At 45.6% G+C, this 20,862-nt stretch overlaps 1 protein-coding gene across 1 annotated transcript; it reads left to right on the top strand.

Annotated features, from left to right (window-relative positions):
- The first annotated feature begins 1,161 nt into the window (after positions 1–1,161).
- On the top strand, positions 1,162–17,196 carry CYP27C1 (cytochrome P450 family 27 subfamily C member 1). The gene is made up of 8 exons (XM_081814643.1): positions 1,162–1,367; positions 2,551–2,750; positions 4,081–4,290; positions 5,484–5,647; positions 9,292–9,458; positions 10,899–10,977; positions 11,462–11,665; positions 16,192–17,196. Exons 1-8 carry the CDS (start codon positions 1,165–1,167, stop codon positions 16,306–16,308), a joined length of 1,344 nt encoding a protein of 447 aa, XP_081670769.1. The 5' UTR covers positions 1,162–1,164; the 3' UTR covers positions 16,309–17,196.
- The last annotated feature ends 3,666 nt before the right edge of the window (positions 17,197–20,862 follow it).

Raw genomic sequence — 20,862 nt, 5'->3', positions numbered from 1 at the left:
GTACCTCAAAACCAACCGCCTGCGATATTCTGTTTGTAGAGATCCAGATCTTCTTACACCTCAGGCTGGTTTCGTGGGTGCTCAGAGTGGTCTGGTGGATATCCAGCTCAATTCCGGGGACCAGTTGGAATAGGGTCCCCTACTTCTCCGCCATCTTTCCTTCTCTCTTACTGTTGCTTTTGTAGCAAGTTTTGAAATAGAGAAAAGGGAAGTCTTCAACTTTGCTCTTTTTTTTTTTTTTCAGGGTTGTTTTCTATTCTTGGTCCCTTGCATTTCCATTTTAAGCTTGTTAATTTTCTACAAAGAGGTCAACAGAAATTCTGATAGAGATTATGTTGAATCTATGGGTCAATTTGGGGAGTATTCCCATCTTAATAATATTAAGTCTTCCAACCCATGAACATGGGATATGTCTCCTTTAATTTCTTTCAATGATCTCTTATGGCTTTCAAAGTATAAGTTTTGCACTTTCTTTGTTAAATTTATTTCTAAGCATTTTATTGTTTTTGATGCTATTATAAATGGAATTGTTTTCTTACTTTTCTTTTGGGATTGTTCATTGCTAGTATATGGAAATACAACTGACTTTTGTATATTGATCTTATATCCTGCAAGCTTGCTGAACTTGTTTATTAGTTCAGATAGTTTTCTAGTGGATTCCTTAGAATTTTCTATATGGGAGATCCATGTCTTCTCTGATTAAAGGTAGCTTTACTTCTCTCTTTCTAATCTGGATGCTTTCTTTCATTTTCTTGCTGGGGGCCATTTTTACAGGTTCATTACAGATTGCCTGCAGAGGGCTCTCTCTCTGCAGAACAGGGTGGCAGAGCTGCTGAGGGTGTGGGTCAGGGGCTGGCACAGTCTTTTCGGCTCAGGCCATTGAAGGCTCTGCAGTTCATTTCCATCCATAATGACATTTCTCTCCTGTTGCTCCACACAGCTAAGTATTGTTAAAAACATAGCTCTAAAGAATAAGAAAACTTATGTGAATATGGTTAATGACGTGCAAGTACATTTATCTCAGGAATATGTAAAGTTACAACTCTGATTCAGCTCTGAATAATGTAGAGCTTTCCTCTGCCCCAATTTTCTCTCCCCTAACACATAGAAATGTTTATGTCAAAGGTATATCATATCTGTATTTTTTCCTTTTTTGGTTTCTCCATGGTATTGCAGCAGAAGCACACACAGGAATATGGAAAAATCTTCAAGTCTCACTTTGGTCTTCAGTCTGTAGTATCTATTGCAGACCGAGACATGGTGGCTCAGGTGCTCCGGGCAGAGGGGGCCGTGCCCCAGAGAGCTGACATGGGGTCCTGGCAGGAGTACCGACACTTACGAGGGAGATCCACCGGGCTCATCTCGGCGTGAGTATGTGGCCTGGGCCGACCATGGTTGGGAGACCCCTGCCTCGAGGCTGGGCTCTGAAAACCAGTCTTTAATAAACTGCACAACTCCCAGTGGAGTAGTGTCAAAATAGCGTCTTTGCATGATCTCCTAAATACTGGTGCTGAGGGCCCTGTCCCTTCTCCTCTGGGAAGAGATTTGATGGCAGGGACAAGGTCGGGTCACACTAGCTTGGGAGAGGGGAGGAATTGTTTCTCAAGCAGTGCTCGGAGGTTGTAGGTGTCCTCTCAGTGACAACCAAGTGGGGGGTGGATCACAGAGCTGATCTGTGGGCAGGGAAGGAGGCAGGCAGCTGCTTTAGGAGGCCCTGAAGAGGGGCTAAGATCCTTCCTGCATGGATCACTATGTGATGCAGTTCCCGTCTCATAACAGGCTATGATTATTACTTGTAAACAAGGCTCACCGACACCTCTGTGCCCCTAAGAGCTAATCAGCACAGTCCCAGGCAGGAAGGAGAACACAGAGCATCTGTGGATCCCCTGGTCCAAATCCCTTTGGTTAGGAATTTTATTTGTGATTCTTTATATATATATATATATATATATATATATATGCCCTATGCATGAATTGGGGAGAAACACAACCATAGGATTCTCAAATGAGGTAAATAAAAGCTGGGACTGGACATCACCAGAGTCCCTCAACTTCAGCTCTGAGGGAAATAATCAAATACCTCCTCCCCATTGGTCCAGTCCTGGAGGGGAGTGGCCAAATGTTGCAAAAGCTCTTTGCTCTCTGCACCATCACCTGCGGCTTGGCATCCACTATCCACTCTCTGCCCAGGAGCTCAGTTCAGGACTCAGGGTTCAGGAGTTTATACACATAAACCTTTTTCTCTTTTGCTAATCACAACAGCCTCGTGTCTCATTATTATAACAGTTTTGCAAGGTTTTTCAAAGGAAATCATATTACTTTCATAAAGATGATTCCCAGGGGCAGTTTTTCCCCTTAAAGTTTGCTTCAAGGGGAACAGATGGCAAGGCTGAAGTTACTCTCCTCTCCCTGCACAGTATCTTAATTCCATTTGGATCGGCAGACCTTGTTGGCTTTTTTATTGCTGGGGAAACTCTTAGAGGTTCCCTGAGTTCTTTTCCAGAATGTCAATGGAAGTAAGGTTATTTGAAGCTCACTTTACTCTTCTAGGGAGGGTGAACAGTGGCTCAAGATGAGACGTGTATTGAGACAAAGAATTCTGAAACCAAGAGATGTGGCCATTTTTTCAGGAGAAATCAACCAAGTTATTGCTGATTTAATTAAAAGAATCTACATCCTCAAGAGCCAGGCAGAAGATGGAGAAACTGTGACCAATGTCAATGACCTTTTCTTCAAATATTCCATGGAAGGTGAGGTGAAGTCAGGAGGTAGATGGAAGAAAGGACATTTGCCCAAAATGATAGTTCTCATCCACTGGGCATGCCCTGTGTCCCCCAGCAGGCACTGTGCTGAGCCCCGCACATACACACCCATAGCCCTCACGGTGCAAACTTAGCCAGGTGTTCCACCGCCACTGGTTTACAAGTGGGGAAACTGAAAACCTGCCTCCATTTTTAGTGACAGAAACTTAGTTTCAAATCCAGGTCTATTTAACTCAAGAATCATGCTCCTAATTCCTGCACATTTTGCTTTAGCACAGTTTGTAGCAAACAGAAGTTTAGAGGGCCTCTACCACAGTCATTCTGGCTTTTAAAATTCATGTGGGATGGGTAGGACATTCCCATCCATGTCCTAAAGTCAAAAATCAAACCCCAAAGGTAGTCATTGAAAAGTCCCCGCCCTCTCCCTCTCTCTTGACCTGGGGAGGTCACCAGTTTCTTTAAGGGATACATGTGAATATTCTTTTTTTTTTTTTGGTTAGAGGAGGAGAGAGAGACAGAGCACAAGCAGGGGGAGGGACAGGCAAGGCAGAGGGAGAAGCAGCCTCCCCGCTGAGCAAGGAGCCTGATGTGGGGCTCCATCCCAGGACTCTGGGATCATGACCTGAGCCGAAGGCAGAGGCTTAACCTACTGAGCCGACAGGTGTCCCTACCTTTTACTTAAAAAAAAACCAAAACAAAACAGTAGTGAACCAAACATCTTGTTTTGTACTTTGCTTTTTCCCAAGGACCTTCTATCAGGGTTCTCCTTTTTTAAAAGTGACTTTACCTTATTTCAAATTTAATTTTTAAGTTAACTTTTTAAAGTTATATTAATGCTCCCTGAACAAAGTAACGAAATCAACAGAGAGATGAGTTGTAAAAACAGTGGAAAATCCTGCTTTTCCTGATTCATTGAGGCTGTTTCCTCTGCTCCTGAGGCTCTCTGGGGCTCCCCCCTTCATGGCCCAGAGGAGCCACCTTTCAATTCCCCAACGTTGGGCAAGTGGCCAAAAGGTTGGGGACTTTGCATCCTGGGTCTTGAACAAACCCTCGGGAGGGGAGGGAGGGAGGGGGTGTGATGCGGCTGAGCCCTGCCAGGCAGAAGGAATGACCTGCCGACCTGTTTTCCATCAGCACTGAATACTCAGAGCCCTGTAGCTCAGGACCTGGTAGAGGAAACCTCTGGTGATACAGTAGAACCTCGCTGGAGGAAGGCACCTCGATTACTTTTGCAACTTACTTTTATGGCTGGATATTGCATGTTGATACTGTGAGTAATGGAGAAGAAGAGGGTTTTTAAACTCTCTCTCCTGTGCAGGGGTGGCCACCATCCTTTATGAGAGCCGCCTGGGCTGCCTGGAGAACAGCGTCCCACAGCCCACCGTGGACTACATCGAGGCTCTGGGGCTCATGTTCAGCATGTTCAAGACCTCCATGTACGCGGGCGCCATCCCCAGGTGGCTGCGCCCCTTCATCCCGAAACCCTGGCGGGAGTTCTGCAGGTCCTGGGACGGACTCTTCAAATTCAGTAAGAGAAGAATCGAGGGGCACCTGTTGTCTCACCAGTTGACACAACTGCGTGGATCATGGTGCATCTGATGCTCATGCCGCCGGCGGGGTGACGTTCCGGAGGGTGGCCTGATGCAGTTGCGCGTTTTTACTTGGACCCGGTCGGTATTTGGCTCGGCTTCTCAGATGACGAGATGCATGTGGGTTGCCACTATCAGCAACACGACCGATTTCTCATTTTTTAATTCTTTTTATTGTGACAAACATGCTAGCGGTGATTTATGCAAGTAAATGTTGTCTAAGGGAGATGATGACTGGTCCAGTAATTCTGTCAGTGCTTGAGATGGACAGCGTTTTGGGCCTGTGCACTTTCACTCGAACATTCTCATTTGCAGCTTTTTGGAAAGAGACAACTTCCTCTGGCAAAACAAACTAGGAAACAATACTGTGTTCAAACCCAGCAAAGCGAGATTAGTTTCCCTACATAGCTAACCAAGAATTTCCAAAAAGAAAAGCTTTGCAAAATGTTTGTTAGAACCATGTTTTTAGAACAACACTGACGTTGAAAGATGTGTCCCATAGTGTCTTTTGAAGGCCAACATTTATTTGAATATGTAAGTTCTAATGGATTGAAAGTGCCACTATCTTTTTATGTAACATGGCCTTTACGCTCACTCCATTCTGTCTTCTGGAAACATAGTAGGAAAAAAAAAAAAGAAGGGATCTGTAGTTTTGTTACTCCAAAGCTTTCTTGGCTCTTTGATGAGTAAAGCAAACATTTGCAAGTATCTTCTGCATTTATTTTTAGAGAAGAAGAGATGCTTAGCTTGTCTTTAACTTTTTTTTCAAGATTTTATTTATTTACTTGAGAGAAAGAAAGAGATAGCGAGAGAGAGCATGAATGGGGGTCGGAGAGGGAGAAACAGGCTTCCCGCAGAGCAGGGAGCCTGACCTGGGACTCGATCCCAGGACCTTGGGATCATGACCTGAGCCAAAGGAAGATGCCTAACCGACTGAGCCACCCAGGTGCCCATGTCTTTAACTTTTCATTCATTTATACAAACAAGCACGTGGATGAGCTTCCCAGGTTGACAGTAAATCGACCTGGGATTCGTTTAGCTTTGGAACCTGCCACAGATTAAGTTATTGGGAGGATGAAGAGATTACTCTCAACCACAACTTTTTTCAAAAGAAATAACTCTTTTCAAACAGGCCAAATCCACGTTGACAACAAGCTGAGGGACATACAGTGCCACATGGACCGCGGGGAGAGCGTGAGTGGGGGGCTGCTCACATGCCTCTTCCTCAGTCAGGAGCTGACGCTGGAGGAGATCTACGCCAACACCACAGAGATGCTGCTGGCTGGCGTTGACACGGTGAGCGTCTCAGCCTTGCTCTCTTCTTGATAAGCAAAGCACAGCTGAAGCCGGGGGCCTTTCCGAGTAATCTCATATGTGCATTTGTGTTGGTGCTAACTGAACATCTGCTTCACTGCTGAATGTCTCCAGGAGGAAACTCTAACTTTTAAATAATATACATGTATTTTAAAAAGTAAAACCATAATTCTGCAAAAAATGCAACCCCCATTCAGTTATCATGCACACAAAGTAACAATATGTTTTAAAGTTTAAAAATCATTCCCGATTTGCAAGCATTGGTCCATTGCTTCATAATATCAAAAATGAAGAAGGCACAGACGTTAGAAACCTTATTATTTATCATTTAAAGTGTTGCAGGTCATGGAGGACTCCCCAATTCATTTTATAAAGCCACCGTCACTTTTAAACCAAAACCTGCTAATGAGAGCACAAAGAAAGAAAAGTTTAATAAACAGTTCGACTTATGAATATGTGTGTCTATCAGTCTTTTTTTTTTTAAGGTTTTATTTATTTATTTGTCAGAGAGAGCGAGAGAGCGCATGAGCTGGGGGGAGAAGCAGATGGAGAGGGAGAGGCAGACTCTCCACTGAGCAAAGAGCCCAAAGTGGGACTGGATCCCAGGACACTGGGATCATGACCTGAGCTGAAGGCAGACACTTAACCAACTGAGCCACCCAGGCACCCCATGTCTATCAGTCTTAAGTAAGATCCCGATGAATAGATTTATTGTAACAGATGAATAACCTGCTATGACCAAGGAAGGATGAATATCTGAATGAAACAAAGCACTGTCAATGGACTGGGTGGGAATTGCATCCCCTGTTGTTAAGTGAGAAATGAAGCCACAGAAACTGTGTATGCCGTGCTCCCGTTGGTAAAACAAACAGTGGCCCGCCCCTGCCCGTCTGTGTGCACGTCCGTACCTGTATGTGATTTTATGAGTGTGGAGGAAGTATGGAGGGTGCACACTGGGTTGTTAACATGGGTTACCTGCCTGGGGGGTGGGGAGTTGTGGGGGGATAGGAGCCAAGTTTCCTTCTAAAACATATGTGTAATAGGATACATTTATTCATGTATGAAAAATGATATACATATGGATACATGTACAGAGAAATTTTTAAATTTGCTAAAAGAAGTAGTGAAACAGGAAAAAGCAGGGCTAGGCTTTTAGTATTTGGTGGAGGAAAAGTTAGTTGCGTGAAATAATTAAGATTTGCCTGGTGCTTTACTCTTTCCAAAGCCCTTCAAAACTAAACAACTAAGCTCATGAACTCAAACCTTTTCCTTTACAGGAGTGCTTCCTGAACTTGAATAAGGCACAGACCTTCTGTTTAAAGGGAGAACCCCCTCCCCCAGGGTTGACATTGTTTTTATTATGATGTCACATAAACATGTAAAAGCAAAAAACAGTAAAAACTCCTTATTCTTATGGATCTTCTACAACAATAAAACAATTTAACCAATGAAATCAATGTGATCAATGAAAATTCTAATCAGTCATGTGAATGTGGTGGGTGGTGTGGGTTTGCTTGAATGGGGAAGGGATGAGTGAGTGGTTGACCTTGCCTCTGAACGGATTTGGGTGCGTTGTCCCTCCTGCCCCCTGGTGGTAACTAAGAGCATCACATGAGGTGGAGCGCAGAAAGGACCGTTCCTACCAGAGGCCCCTGGAGGCCACATCAGCAGAAGCGTTCTTACAATTCATATTCATTTTCTAAAATATTACTTAAAAAACTTTATTTCAGTATAATTTATGCAAAAGAAACTGCATCCTTTTAAACCGTACAATTTGATATAACTTGTTGGCAGATACCGGATAAGCACAAATGCAATCATTTATGAAACTACCACCACCATCAAGATCCTGAACATTTCTACCACCCCTGGAATTTCCTTACCCCCATTTCCGTCCGTCTCTCCCTGCCCCAGGCAACCGCTGATCTGCTTTCTGATGCTGAGCATCAGTTCGCACTTTTCTAGAAATTTATAGGAATGGAATTATTCAGTGTGTATTTTGCATCCAGCTTCATTCAGTCAGCAGATGATTTCAGGATTCACCGATGTAGTTGCATATCAAAGTAGTTTATTCTTTTTTATTATGGAGTACAGGCATCCCTCGCTTTACTGTGCTTCACAGATTAATGTGTTGTTTTTATTTTACAAATTGAAGGTTTGTGGCCACCCTGCATTGAGCGAGTCTATAGGCTCTATTTTTACAACAGCATCTGCTCACTTTGTGTTTCCATGTCACGTTTTGCTAATTCTCATGATATTTCAAACATTTTCATTATTATTATATCTGCTATAATAATATAATCTGTTATAACAATATATAATACACGTTATATTGTATAATATATAAGTATATATTATATTTGTTATAATAACATATAAAAATAGAATCATTGGTCTGTGCTCAGTGGGTGATTAGGACTTGCTGAAAGCTCAGGTGATGGTTAACATTTTTTAGGAATAAAGTATTTTTAAATTAAAGTGGGCACATTGTTGTTTTAGACATAATGTTATTGCATACTAAATAGGTTACAGTATAATGTAAACATAGCTTTTATTTGCACTAGGAAAGCAAACAATTCATTTGACTTGCTTTATTGTGATACTCGTTTTACTGTGGTGGTATGGAACCCAATCCACAATATCTCCAAGGTACGCCTGTAGTATTCCATTGTATGGATATACCGCATTTGGTTTTTCCACAGAAATGTGATTTTAATAGAAATTTCTAAATTTTTTCCTTATCATTTATAAGGAAGAACTTGAACATTATATATATTATAGGAGAGCTTGCCCTCTAAAAACTTAAAATATCTATTACAGGGAAATGATATCAGTATGGTCTACTGACTTTTTTAGGTAAAAGAAAAGGCATTTATACTGTGGACTTTCCTTGTTTATGAGAGTGAAATACAGTCACATAAATAATAGGGAAAATTGTAGTGAGAGTCTTGGAACCTAGGAGAATAAGATATAATTATTTTCAATAACCAGAAATTTAATTCTTCAGTCTGAGACGTGGTATAAAAAAATGGTACTGTTTTGCATAAATGATCTATTAAATTCTTATAAGTTGCTTTACTTGAGAAGAGCATGGAAACAGTGGAGGACAAATACCGCCCTTCCCCCACCAGGAGGCAGCCAGAGCAGGCCCCGCCCAGCCATCGTGGGCCTGCGCAGTGCCAGACTGAACAGTTCTGGGCTGACCGGCAGGCTCTGGCCCTTCCTAGCAAAAAACCAGATGACCCTTGCAAAGAAGGTCACAGAAAGTTCCAGGCACCACTTCCAGGCTTGACCAGCATCCTTAGGTCCTCTCGGACGCCATCGAAGAGGATTGCTCTTATGTGATCCAAAAAAGTTCAAAAATAATTTCTCCTGCAGCCCTTCATTGAAAGAGCAGTTGAATCACATAGCTGATGCTACTTTCCAAAAATATTTGTTTTTTTTCTGGCATGATTTAGGGAAAGTCAGCTTTTGCTTTGCTAAGCCCTAACGTGCTCAGATAGAGTTGAATGGACATGACTTTGCACGTGGGCTTATGCTTATGTGACTTCCTGGCCGAGGTTGCCTGCTGCTTAAGTCCTGGTGTTATTCACCTACGTGCCTGTGCCTGCCTGTTTCTTTATCAGACGTCCTTCACCTTATCCTGGGCAGTGTATCTCCTCGCGAGGCACCCAGAAGTGCAGCAGACCGTGTACCGGGAGATCGTTAAGAATTTGGGGGAAAGGCACGTCCCAACGGCAGCCGACGTCCCCAAAGTCCCACTGGTCAGAGCTCTGCTGAAGGAAACGCTGAGGTAAAAGGCTCGCCAAAATTCATGTCAAAAACTGTCTTTTAAGTCTCTGATTCTTTATCACTATGATTTTATGCTTTGGACTTAAAAACCAGGTCCAAAACAAATGGGCCAACAACCTTCAGGGGCCAAAATGTTAAGGAAGGAGATGGTTATAACTATCTGTTTCCTCTCTGCGCTTGTCAGAATAGCAGAAAGGCTGTTCTGTTTTACGGTCTGAAATATTAGTTGTTCTTCATAAAGCTCTTTGGAGCCATCACCCCATGACATGGTACCTGCTTTAGTCATTTGGTTCACCAAGTTCCCCAGCATGCTCCTGGATCAGTACTCCATGGTTCCTGTTCCTCTGAAAGTAAAGCAGAACAAGATGGATTGATCAGGAAAATATTTTGGGCTGTTTGGCTAATTACCAAACCTGCTTACTGTGGTTCTTGTGTGGATATGCTAGTTAGATTGGTGACACCAAATGGACTCATTCGCTCCTGGACAGGGCTTTACCAACACTTGGAAAAGCCTGGACGTGAGGGATATGGGTGGCCTTGGGTGGGTTTGGGTGGGAGGTAGGATCAGGTGGCCAGTGAAATTTCTTCCTCCTTTGAGGTTCAAGGATTCTGAGGTTCAAGGATTTTGTTGAGGAACTGCCACGTAGAAGAGCAGAAGTGGATACATGGTATACCCTACAATAATTCTTTTAAACTTGACTTGATAATGGTGTTTCAAGTTGTGGTGCATCCTTAATCCACAGCATGTTGTTTAACCTCGGGGGAAAAAAAGCTAGCTGTGTGTTTACTGGTATTCGTCGATTGCAGTTTTATTCAGAGTTTTCTCTGGATTGCCTCTCGGAGACAGCCCAAAAGCTGAAGTAGAGCATTTCTCAACATGTGTTTCCAGGGCCCCTGACTCCTGTGGACTGTTCCTTGATAAAGGGGGTCCCATGCACACATAAATTTCCCAGACTTGGGATTATCCCTTCTGGGAACACAGTAGCACGTTCAAAACTCTGCTTTGTGTTTCATAAACATTTTTGACTAGGGGACCTGTTTTCCCATTCCTTAGACTACTCCCTGGCCAAAGCTAAGGAGCCACGAAGATCCTTATGAGATTTCCTAGTTGAAACTGGACCGCGAGTTACGTTTTAGAAAAATGAAAATGGCAAAATGTCCAGATTTTTGAAAGTTTAGCAAAGTACTTTAAAAGTGACCACCCCATTCCTGCTTCTTCTTTTTTTTTTTTAAAGATTTTATTTATTTATTTGACAGAGAAAGACACAGTGAGAGGGAACACAAGCAGGGGGAGTGGGAGAGGGAGAAGCAGACTCCCTGCCGAGCAGAGAGCCCGATGCGGGACTCGATCCAGGGACTCCAGGATCATGACCTGAGCCGAAGGCAGTCGCTTAACCAACTGAGCCACCCAGGCGCCCTCCCATTCCTGCTTCTTTTCCAGGCTGTTTCCAGTGCTGCCGGGGAATGGCCGAGTCACCCAGGAAGACCTGGTCATTGGCGGGTACCTGATTCCCAAAGGCGTGAGTTTGGTTGCCAGGGTGTGGGGACTTGGGCTCTGCCATGGTGGCTGAGCGGGAAATCTGCTGGTATATTAGGAAGTCCTTGAGCCCAAGCAAATATCAATAAGTTCCTTTCCTACTGCATGTATTTTATAATGAAGATGGGGCTTTGGAAGCAAGGAGGTGCTCATTGCCCCGGCAAAAGCAAAGCCAGATGTTTCTGTAGCTCACAGGCCTTTCTCCTCCTCCCTCCCTCAGGGGCTGGTGGACACAGCAGTTGTGGGGGTGGGGGGAGAGGTTTGAAGGACTTGAATCTCCTCAGTGGCTGCAGGGGTATGAGAGGTGGGCGTCCACTGAAGGAGGACCGCTCTCCGTGGGGGCCCTTATGTGGCTCCTCCTGGCCAGAAGCACCTCGGGAGGGACTGGCCAACCGGGTTCTTGCCTCTGCTCTGCTTTTGCCTGATCCTATTCTTTATTCCTTTAATGTTGCAAATGGTGTCCTCAGACCCAGCTGGCCCTCTGCCACTATGCCACGTCCTATGCGGATGAGAACTTCCCTCGGCCCAGGGAGTTCCGGCCGGAGCGCTGGCTGCGGAAGGGAAGCCTGGACCGAGTTGACAACTTTGGGTCCATCCCCTTTGGGTACGGTGTTCGGAGCTGCATTGGGCAGAGAATCGCAGAGCTGGAGATCCACCTCCTCTTGATCCAGGTAGGCGTGTGGGGGCCAGACGTCGGCCTTCTGCCTCGGCCTCATTTCCTGGGCTCCACCAGACCAAGGCTTAGGTGGGAAAGGAGATGTGATTTGGAGAACTCAAGTGCACTAGCTTTATGTTAAATCCCTTTTATATTTTAAAATGCCACCTCCTTGGGTCCCCTGACCACCCACCGAGCCTCTTTTCTCCTTGGAGCCGCGGAGCAGCAGTTGGGGCTCTTGGAGACCTGAGGACTGGGAGGTATGCATGCTGTGGTGGGTCTACAGGGGTCCAAGAGCTCAGCTCTTCATCACATGAGGAGCTCTCGACAGAAATGAATGGGAAGGTGTCAAACCAGTGGTCTTCGAACGTTTTGGAGCAGCAAAGGCATTAGGAGGATCCTTAGAATGCAGGTTCCTGGGCCACCACAGAGATAGGAATTTGGTGGGTCTGGGGTGGGGCTGCCAGGGGGTTCTGACGCCGGTGATTGCTGGGCCGCACTCTGAGAGACGTGTGAACCAGCCACTTAGGCCGCGCAGTGGTTCTCACACTTGTTTAGGTTGTGAAACAGCAGGAAGGCTTGGTTTTGTTATATTTAATCTCTTACTATTAAAATGTTGCTTTTCTGCCTATACTGTATTTCAGTTTGTGCTGTAGCATGAGCTAAATCATCTTTGAAGGAAATTTTATAAAAGAAAACACTTTAGTAGAGAAAATTCTACTCGTTAGGTTTCCCTGCAAGTTTAGGAAGACTACTGTTAACATAGCCGTGGAAGACCTTGGCCCAAGGTTTGGGAGCTACTGCCATTGACATTGCATTGGAGGAATGTAGAGATTACCTGGTGACCCAGGATCCCCATTTTATTGAGGAGGCCACTGAAGCTCAGAGAGTTGGAGCCACTTGCCACGGTCACAGAGTGGCAGGTGCGTGGCACGGTCCAGGTGCCTTGACTCCTTCCTCCATTCCCCCCCATGTCATGGGGGTGCTCTCCTGCACCTCACAGAGCTTAGAGCAGGACACTGAGAGGTTAGGACCTCGATGACAGATGGCCTGAGAGAGCGAAAGGCGCTATGGAAGCCTGGCCAGCCTGGCAGGGGTGGAGAGGGATTCTGGACGGTCAGCACTTGGGGACGGCTCTGAGAGCTGGGAAGTTGAGGGGCTTCTGCCCAGCCAGAGGGCATGCGGCAGGAGGCGTGGGAGCAGAACACCTGTCAAGGTGGGTGGCTCAGGTGGGAGGAAGCCCGGTGACCGGCGTGTCACATGGTCATCTCCCCCTCAGTGGAGGTGCGGTGGCTGCTGGCCAGGCTCACCTGGGGACGGTGTGGGCCCTGCGGACACTGGCCCGTCCCGGCGGCGTCTGACGTGAGAGGCAGCTCGGTGCGGCGTGGATGGCAGTTCCGGGGCAAGCGGACTCAAATCCCAGCTCTGCTGTTTGCGGGCCCGACACTCCGGGCAGGTTTCTCAGCCATGCGAAGCCTATTCCCTTATGCACGAAATGGGCCAAATACCTACTTCTTGGGTGTGTGAGGACACAGTCTGTGCCAGAGAAGTGGAAGCGGCTGCTGTCCCTGCACCTGCTCCGAGTGTCTGCCCTTGGGTGTTCAGGAAGGTCTCGTGTTCCATAAAATTGGCTCCGTAGATTCTGCAGCCGCCTCCGGGGCAGGCAGAGGCCACTTCCTACGGAGAGTCGGCCGTGGGGCTTACTGCTCCCCCCGCTCTGGCTGCCTGAAGAACCAGAGGGGACACCACGAGAGCAAGATGGCAGCTGAGGGCACAGAGGCCAGCGCCGCCCGGTGCTCCCGTTGGAAGGGGTCAGAAACGGGGTGTTTGGTGGCAGCGGTGGGGTTTTGTTTGTTTGGTGCTATTAACATACAAATGTACCTGCTGCAGTTTTTCCTTGAGTCCTCATTTCTACTTGTGCAAATAGAGAAACGGAGCATCATTATTCGTAATTGTCAAGGAAAAAAAAAGAGAGAGTGGGCACAAATGAGCCATGCTAGGAATGAGAAAGGAGACATGGCTAAAAATGCAGTTGTTGATTTTTTTAAATCAAGAAAATACCACAGATGGCTTTTTTTTTGCTAATACATTTGAAGACTTAGATAAAATGTACAATGTACTAGAAAACGTAGGTTGCCCAAATTGACTCAAAAGAGAATAGACCTCAGATACCGAATACATGGAGTTGGTGGTAAGATTTACCTCCCAAGTGTTCCAGACCTAGACAGTTTCACTGCAAGTTTTATCAAACCTTGATGAATGGGTAATCATCATCTTATACAAACAGAGACTAGAAAAAGGAAGTCTCATTTTTATGAGACTTGCATAGCCCCAATATTCAAAACCTGGAGAGGATAATACGAGAAAGGAAAACTACCGGCCAATCTGATTTATTAACAAAGACGGAAAATATCCTAAATGAGAAATTGGTAAACCAAATCCAGCAGCGTAGGAAACAGAAGTGCATCCCCAAGCACATCACGTGTATTCAGGAATGCAAGGATGGCCCACCTCAGGGACATCTGTTGATATCATTTGCCACAGTAGCTAATTGAAGGAGGAAAATTATATGACCACCCCCAGAAAGAATTGATAGCATTCCACACACATTCATGAAGAAAATCTCTTAGCACACTTAACGGACGGGCTTTCCTTAACCAAATAAATGGAGTCTCCCCCAGTAGGACAGGCACATGCCTTTGGCTTCGGAAAGGGAAAGGACATTAATGGAGCACCGTCAAACGGGAACAGGGTATTTGTATCACACAGAGAATTTTTAGGAAGTACGCTTTAGCTCCTTGGGAGTTGGGATTTGAGGTGCAAGAGGGCTTTGTTTTTTGCTCCTACGTTTCCTGTGTAGTTTGGATTTTTTTTAGTGAGCATAGTGTTGCCCACTCAGAAAGGGAAGAAGGCCATGTGGCATATTGGCCCTGAAGTGAGGAGACCTACACGTGAGTTCTCCTGCCCTGTGGGATGTGCAAGCAGTTCTGCGAAGTCAGAACCGAAGGTCAGAGGTTCGATGTTGTGCTGAAGCTATCTCGATGCTATAACGTGTTGGAGCTGCCGAAATACGGGTCATTCAGCTTGGCTTTTGAAATGTGACAACGGAGGGGGTCCAACGTATGTCCCCAATCAGCCCTGCCCCTTCCCCTGCCTGACCTCCCCTGGAACCCCAGCCCACCTGAGGACCCGTCAGTGGGTCCTGCTGCTTCGCTTGGGGGACGAGGCTAGAGAGGGAGTCGGGGCAGGGCGGGGGTGGGCAGCTTGGATCCCAAGTGACATTATATGTTCTCCAAAACTGATACCTCGTTAGGCTGGACTTTATTCTGGACCCAGTGGGCAGCAGGGTAGGGGCCAGCAGCTAGTGTGCTTGTGAGCATGGCCCTTCCACCCCCACCAGGAACCCATGTGTGCTCTGACACGGTCTTTTTTTTTTTTTTTTAAGATTTTATTTATTTATTTGACAGAGAGAGAGACAGCGAGAGAGGGAACACAAGCAGGGGGAGTGGGAGAGGGAGAAGCAGGCTTCCCATGGAGCAGGGAGCCCGACGCGGGGCTCGATCCCACGACCCTGGGATCATGACCTGAGCCGAAGGCAGACGCTTAACGACTGAGCCACCCAGGCGCCCCTGACATGGGTCTTTAGAGCAGGTTGCCTTCAGTTCCCTAAGCCAACCTGACCTTGAACATCAGGCCAGGGCCAGTTGGTGGCAGAGGTTATTGCTTTAGGCTGATGGATATTTTGGTGCTCTTTAAAACTCATTGTGTGTGTGTTTTTAAAGATTTTACTTATTTGAGAGAGAGAGAGAGAGAGAGCACGAGTGGGGGCAGGGGCAAAAAGAGAAGCAGACTCCCCTGCTGAGCAGGGAGCTAGACGCGGGGCTTGATCCCAGGACCCTGAGATCAGGACCCGAGCTGAAGGCAGACGCTTAACCGACTGAGCCACCCAGCGCCCCTAAAACTCACTGTTGAGGTACTTTCCAGTTTGACCCTGAATGGTAGAGCTGGTTCTCCTTTTGAACCGCAGAAATGAGAAATGGAATCAAAGGTACAGATCGAGAATATTTAAATTGAGGACATTAATCACTGAAGCCTGTTTGGATGATTCACCTGCCAACAGCAGTATGCTCCCCTGGGCCTATATCACCTCAGGTTCCCAGCCGGAGGGAAACCTTGTCCCTCTGTCCTCTTTGCTCCTTTGATTCCTTCTTTACCTCAACCTAAAGAGGAAGCAGAGGAGTTGGAGTTTTGAAATGGCTGAGAAAATGGAAGTCATTTGAATATTGTATTTGCATATCTTTGTCACGTGAACTTCCCAGTTGCTCAGTGGACAGGCTGGGCTCCTGTGCAGGACCTAGTGCTACTTTCAGACCCACAGCATCCCCCTGACCGGCGACTGGTGTCCTGCACCACGGCCGTGCCCGCTTCCTGGGTTCCCTGCAGCCCATGGCCACTGCAGGAAGATGAGGGGCACTCATTCAGAGCACTGCGAGGCCTCTGTTGTCCCCATTTTGAATCCCCCCTCTCTCTTTCTCTTCTTAGTTGCTTCAGCATTTTGAGATCAAAACATCCTCTTGGACTAAAGCCGTTCCTGCAAAAACCCATGGGTTGCTGATGCCAGGGGGGCCCATCCACGTGCGTTTTGTTAACAGAAAGTGAGCCTGGATTTTTAAACCCAGCCAGCCTCCTGACACAGACCGGGTGTTCCAATGTCACTGATGATGGCGGAGGAGGGAAGCCATCCCTTTTAGAGGCCGTCTTGGTAATAAACTGGCCCCCCATGTTCTGGGAGACTTGTACATCTTTATGCAGAGTAATTTGAAAAGATTATATGACTTTTGCAAACCAGTGTTGCTTTTTCTTTGGAGAAACGACTGTTTAAAAACGAAGGGCACTGAATCCTGGTGTCTCCTCTGTGGTCTTACCCTTGTGCTATACTTGATATTCAATAGTCTCCTATGCATTTGTGCAAGGAAATGTTGGTTTACTTATAAATTCCGTGCTTGAATATATGTTCTGTCATACTGTACCAGGACTCTATATCAGGAGGCAAATGCAACTTACTGTTTCTAATTAGAAGAGGGAACATTACGAATGTCTCTGTAATACTGTGAGTATGGGAAGAAAGCACCAGAGTCAACATTTTATCCTGAGCACCTGAGATTTAGATCCTGCCGAAGGACTCAAAATTAAAAGAACCATATTCTTATTTTTCTCTCCAAACTGGTGCTTCCTTTTCTAGTAACTCCTAAAGAAGTTGAAGATTAGCTTTTGTTTGAAAGAAATTATCAATAAAAAATAGAACTCCTGTGAAATCCAGAATAATTGGATTTTCTAACCAAGTGTAAACACTAAGATGTATAAGAAAATCTGACTGTGTGGAATTTCATTGCCTCAGTTGAGAAAAATGAATTAGACAAGGATTGTGGAAAGCCATGTAACTTTAGAACATTTTTATTTCAAGGAAAAATAAACATAAAAGTGGACATGCTATAGATAAAATAATATTTTGATCTTCATGGTGTTATTTTAAATATCTGAACCGGAAATGTGATCCAGCTGTTGGTGCTTATGTAAGGCTCCAACCGGACGCCTTGGGCCTCAGGATTGTTCGCTCACGCCAAGCTCTGTTGCCTTTCATGCTACTTGCTGATCGCTAATAAGAAAGAACACCATTTTGTAACATTCTCCCTGCATAGTCATGCTTGAAACTGCTTCTTCTCAATCCCACAAATCTTTTCACAGAGTCCTTCCCCCAAATCACTTGCCTACTAATACATACCATACATCTCCCCCTGCACTTTAGTTAGTCATGCCGCAAAGTAACCCTTAAATAAAATAGAAATAATAGCCATTTCACATACCATCTTTGTTAAAGTATGTGGAAATCTTTGTTAAAGCTGGAGAAATCCCCCAGAGGATTTTGAAAACAGGGGTTGGGTCTTAAAAAAAGGAGTTCATGTTTCCTTAAGCCTCTGGAGTAAGCCAATTTGTGTGCGGGTCTTTCTCTCCTCTCTTTTATGGATAAGAAATCTAAGACAGAGAGATGAAGTATTTTGCCTGATATGTCATAGTTGGTAAGTGGCACAGCCACAGAGCCAACTGCAGAACTCCAAAGTTCATGGTTTTTCACCAAATCTTATTGCATCTTTTTTTTTTTTTCTAAGCCTTTTGTGGGGCATGGGAGTCTTTCCTTTCAGTACTTGGGAAGACTATATTTCTGTACTTGCACCATCTCTCAATCGTACCAGTTATTTTCTTTTTCTTTTTTCACTCCACAGTATAAAATAGGTATCTTTTTTGATTAAAACAAAACAAAATACTCAAGATGAAAATTAAAATCACCCATATTTCTACCGCCCTAATAAACCACTGTCAACTTTCAAAAAAAAAAAACAACAACATGACAACGTTAAATCTGCATGTGAAGACAGAATAACTCTAGTCTGAGCGCAGTAAAAATATGTACAGTTAAATAGGAAATTGTGTCGTAATGACTGACAAGATGTTGGATTACTTTGAGGTTTATAGACTTTTATAAGCTAGCTACCATTTTATTCTGTTTGTGACTGAAATTAAGAAGTATTGAGACGAATGAAGCAACGTGAAGTGACTCCTACTCTGCAAAGCGACCCCTCTGGGGAAGCGGGGCTGCGCCCGGCGATGGGCCTGCGGTGAAGGTGGTGGTAACACTCGAGCCCGCTGTCCCGTCTCCCTGGGGAGAGGGACAGACAGACCTTAGGAGCCTCCCGATGTGACGCAACAGGAAGCACCCAGCACAACTATGGGATTCTTACCGACGAAATGGAAATTGTATCGGAGAGGTCTGTAGATCGACTACCGGTTTGTAGGAAACACAAGTTATAGAGGGACATGTTAAAACTCCAGGACAGATACCATATCATTTCCCTCATAAGTGGAATCTATAAACAAAAACCAAATGACAACAAAAAGCAGTGTCAGACCTGTAAATACAGAGAACAAACTGATGGATGCCCGAGGGAAGGGGGCAGGGTGTGGGCAAAATGGGTGAAGGGGAGAGAGAGAGGCACAGGCTTGCAGCTGTGGGATGAGTAAGTCACTGGAGTAAAAGGCCCAGCACAGGGCACACAGTCCGTGGTATTGTAATGGGTTGTATGGTGACAGATGGGAGCTGTATGTGTGGTGTGTGTAACGTAATGTATCAAGTTGGGGAATCACTGCGCTGTACACCGGAAACTAAGGCAACACTGTGTCGACTATACTCACATAAAAAAATGGTTTTGAAATGAAAAAAAAAAGTGGTCTTTAAATGGAAAAATTATGTTTTTTAAAGATTTTATTTATTCATTTGAGAAAGAGAGAGACAGCACAAGCAGGGGGAGAGGCAGAGGGAGAAGGAGAAGCAGACTCCCAGCTGAACTGGAAGCCCGATGCGGGGCTCCATCCCAGGACCCTGGGTTCATGACCTGAGCCGAGGGCAGACACTTAACCATCTGAGCCACCCAGGCGCCCCTAAATGGAAAAATCACAAAATACACAGCAGCTTTCAAAAAAAAAGAACCCCAAAACCCCAAAACAAAACAACTCCATGCAGATGCAGTCAGTAGAATTCAGAATATGGTGAAGTCTACATGACAAATAACTCCATTTTTTTCAGCAAATAAGTGACAAGGAAAAAGAAAAAGAGGAAGGAAACTGTTGCAGATTACGAGAGAATTAAGAGACGTATTGACCACACGTGATGCTGGACTTTGAATCCAGATTTAAATAAACCGCTGGTAAAGAGACATTTAAGAAATAATTAGGGAAATTTGGACACTGTGCATTTGAATGATATTAAGGAATTACTGGGGTTTTTTTTTTAGTGTGCTAGTGGTAGTTATTACATTAAAAAGAGAGAGATCTTATCTCTTGGAGACAGCTCTTAGAGATACCAGTGGGCCATATTTGTGGATGAGCTGCTAAGACATCTTGGATTTGCTTTAAAATAGTGCCGCTGTGGAGGGGTGAGTGACGTGTGGGGGTGGTGGGGGGTGTGGGGAGGACGAGGTGAACCGAGATCAGCCCAGTGCTGAGAACTCTTGGAGCTGGGTGAAGGGTACATGGAGGATTCATGACATTCTCCCAGCTTTGTGTACGTGTGTGGGTGCATTTCCATAATAAAACGTGTCTTCAAAAGCCAGCGACTGGATTGATTAATTACCTCATTATTCATTTCTTTTTCATTACTATTCACTAACCAGCCAAACTGACTATAAATTAGGTTCTTCAGGGAGCTACACCTTTTTTTTTTTCAGTAATTGTTAGCAATGATCGATTTAGGTACCGAATAACTGCTGTGTTAGGATTCTGGGGACCTGCCAACTTGGGTCAGCCGGCCTTCGGAGCTGAGATCAGATCCAGGGATACGAGTGAGGAAGGGAGGAGCAGGGTGGGCACTGCAGCCAAGCTGGGACCGGGATGGAACCCTGGCTGTGGGACAGCAGAGTGGTGGGCCCTGCAGTCTGTTCCCTGCCTCAGGGTTCTCAGACTCCAAACTCCATTTCTTTTCTTTTCTTTTCTTGTCCTTTCCTTTCCTTTCCCTTCCATTTCTTTCTTTCTTCCTCTCTTTCTTTCTTCCTCTTTCTTTCATTTCTTTCTTCCTTTCTCTCTCTTTCTCTCTCTTTCTTTCTTTGATTTCATTTATTTATTTGACAGAGAGAGAGAGAGAGAGCACAAGCAGGGGGAGTGGCAGGCAGAGGGAGAGGGAGAAGCAGGCTTCCCACGCAGCAGGGAGCCCGATGCAGGGCTCCATCACAGGACCCTGGGATCATGACCTGAGCTAAAGGCAGCCGCTTAACCGACTGAGCCACCCAGGCGCCCCCAAACTCCATTTCTAAAAATGTGCCAGTCCCGTGAAAGGGGTCCGCGCCGGGGGTGTCTGAGAGCTGATGGGGGTGCCGGGTGCGTGGTGAGAATCAGCTCAAAGCTGCTCTGCCAAGGTAGCAGGGCCGACGGCACAGACTGACTGGAGGGACACTGGCCATCCTCCACACTGAGCGACAGCTGAACAGCCAGACACCAGGAAGGTCAAGGCCCTGGGCTGCAGGATCTGTAGGCGACCCCCTCCCCACCCCGGGCTCATCTTCCATCAGGTGTTTGACTGGCTTGGCCTGTGACAGGCACCTTGACCCAAAGTTACTGCTGGAAAAGTTTCCAGTTACTCTTAGCCATCATAACCCTCTCATTTAA

The sequence above is a fragment of the Leptonychotes weddellii genome, chromosome 3 (assembly GCF_054177405.1).
Source record: "Leptonychotes weddellii isolate Sample4059 chromosome 3, ASM5417740v2, whole genome shotgun sequence".
Classification (NCBI taxonomy): Eukaryota; Metazoa; Chordata; class Mammalia; order Carnivora; family Phocidae; genus Leptonychotes; species Leptonychotes weddellii.
The sequence above is the reverse complement of the archived record's forward strand: the minus strand, read 5'-3'. Positions and strand labels throughout refer to the sequence as shown.

Coding starts and splice junctions, on each gene's coding strand:
- CYP27C1 (XM_081814643.1), top strand. CDS start 1,165: ATGGTATTGCAGCAGAAGCACACACAGGAATATGGAAAAATCTTCAAG. Junction 2,751..4,080: donor CTTCAAATATTCCATGGAAG/GTGAGGTGAAGT, acceptor TCTCCTGTGCAG/GGGTGGCCACCATCCTTTAT. Junction 9,459..10,898: donor CTGCTGAAGGAAACGCTGAG/GTAAAAGGCTCG, acceptor CTTCTTTTCCAG/GCTGTTTCCAGTGCTGCCGG.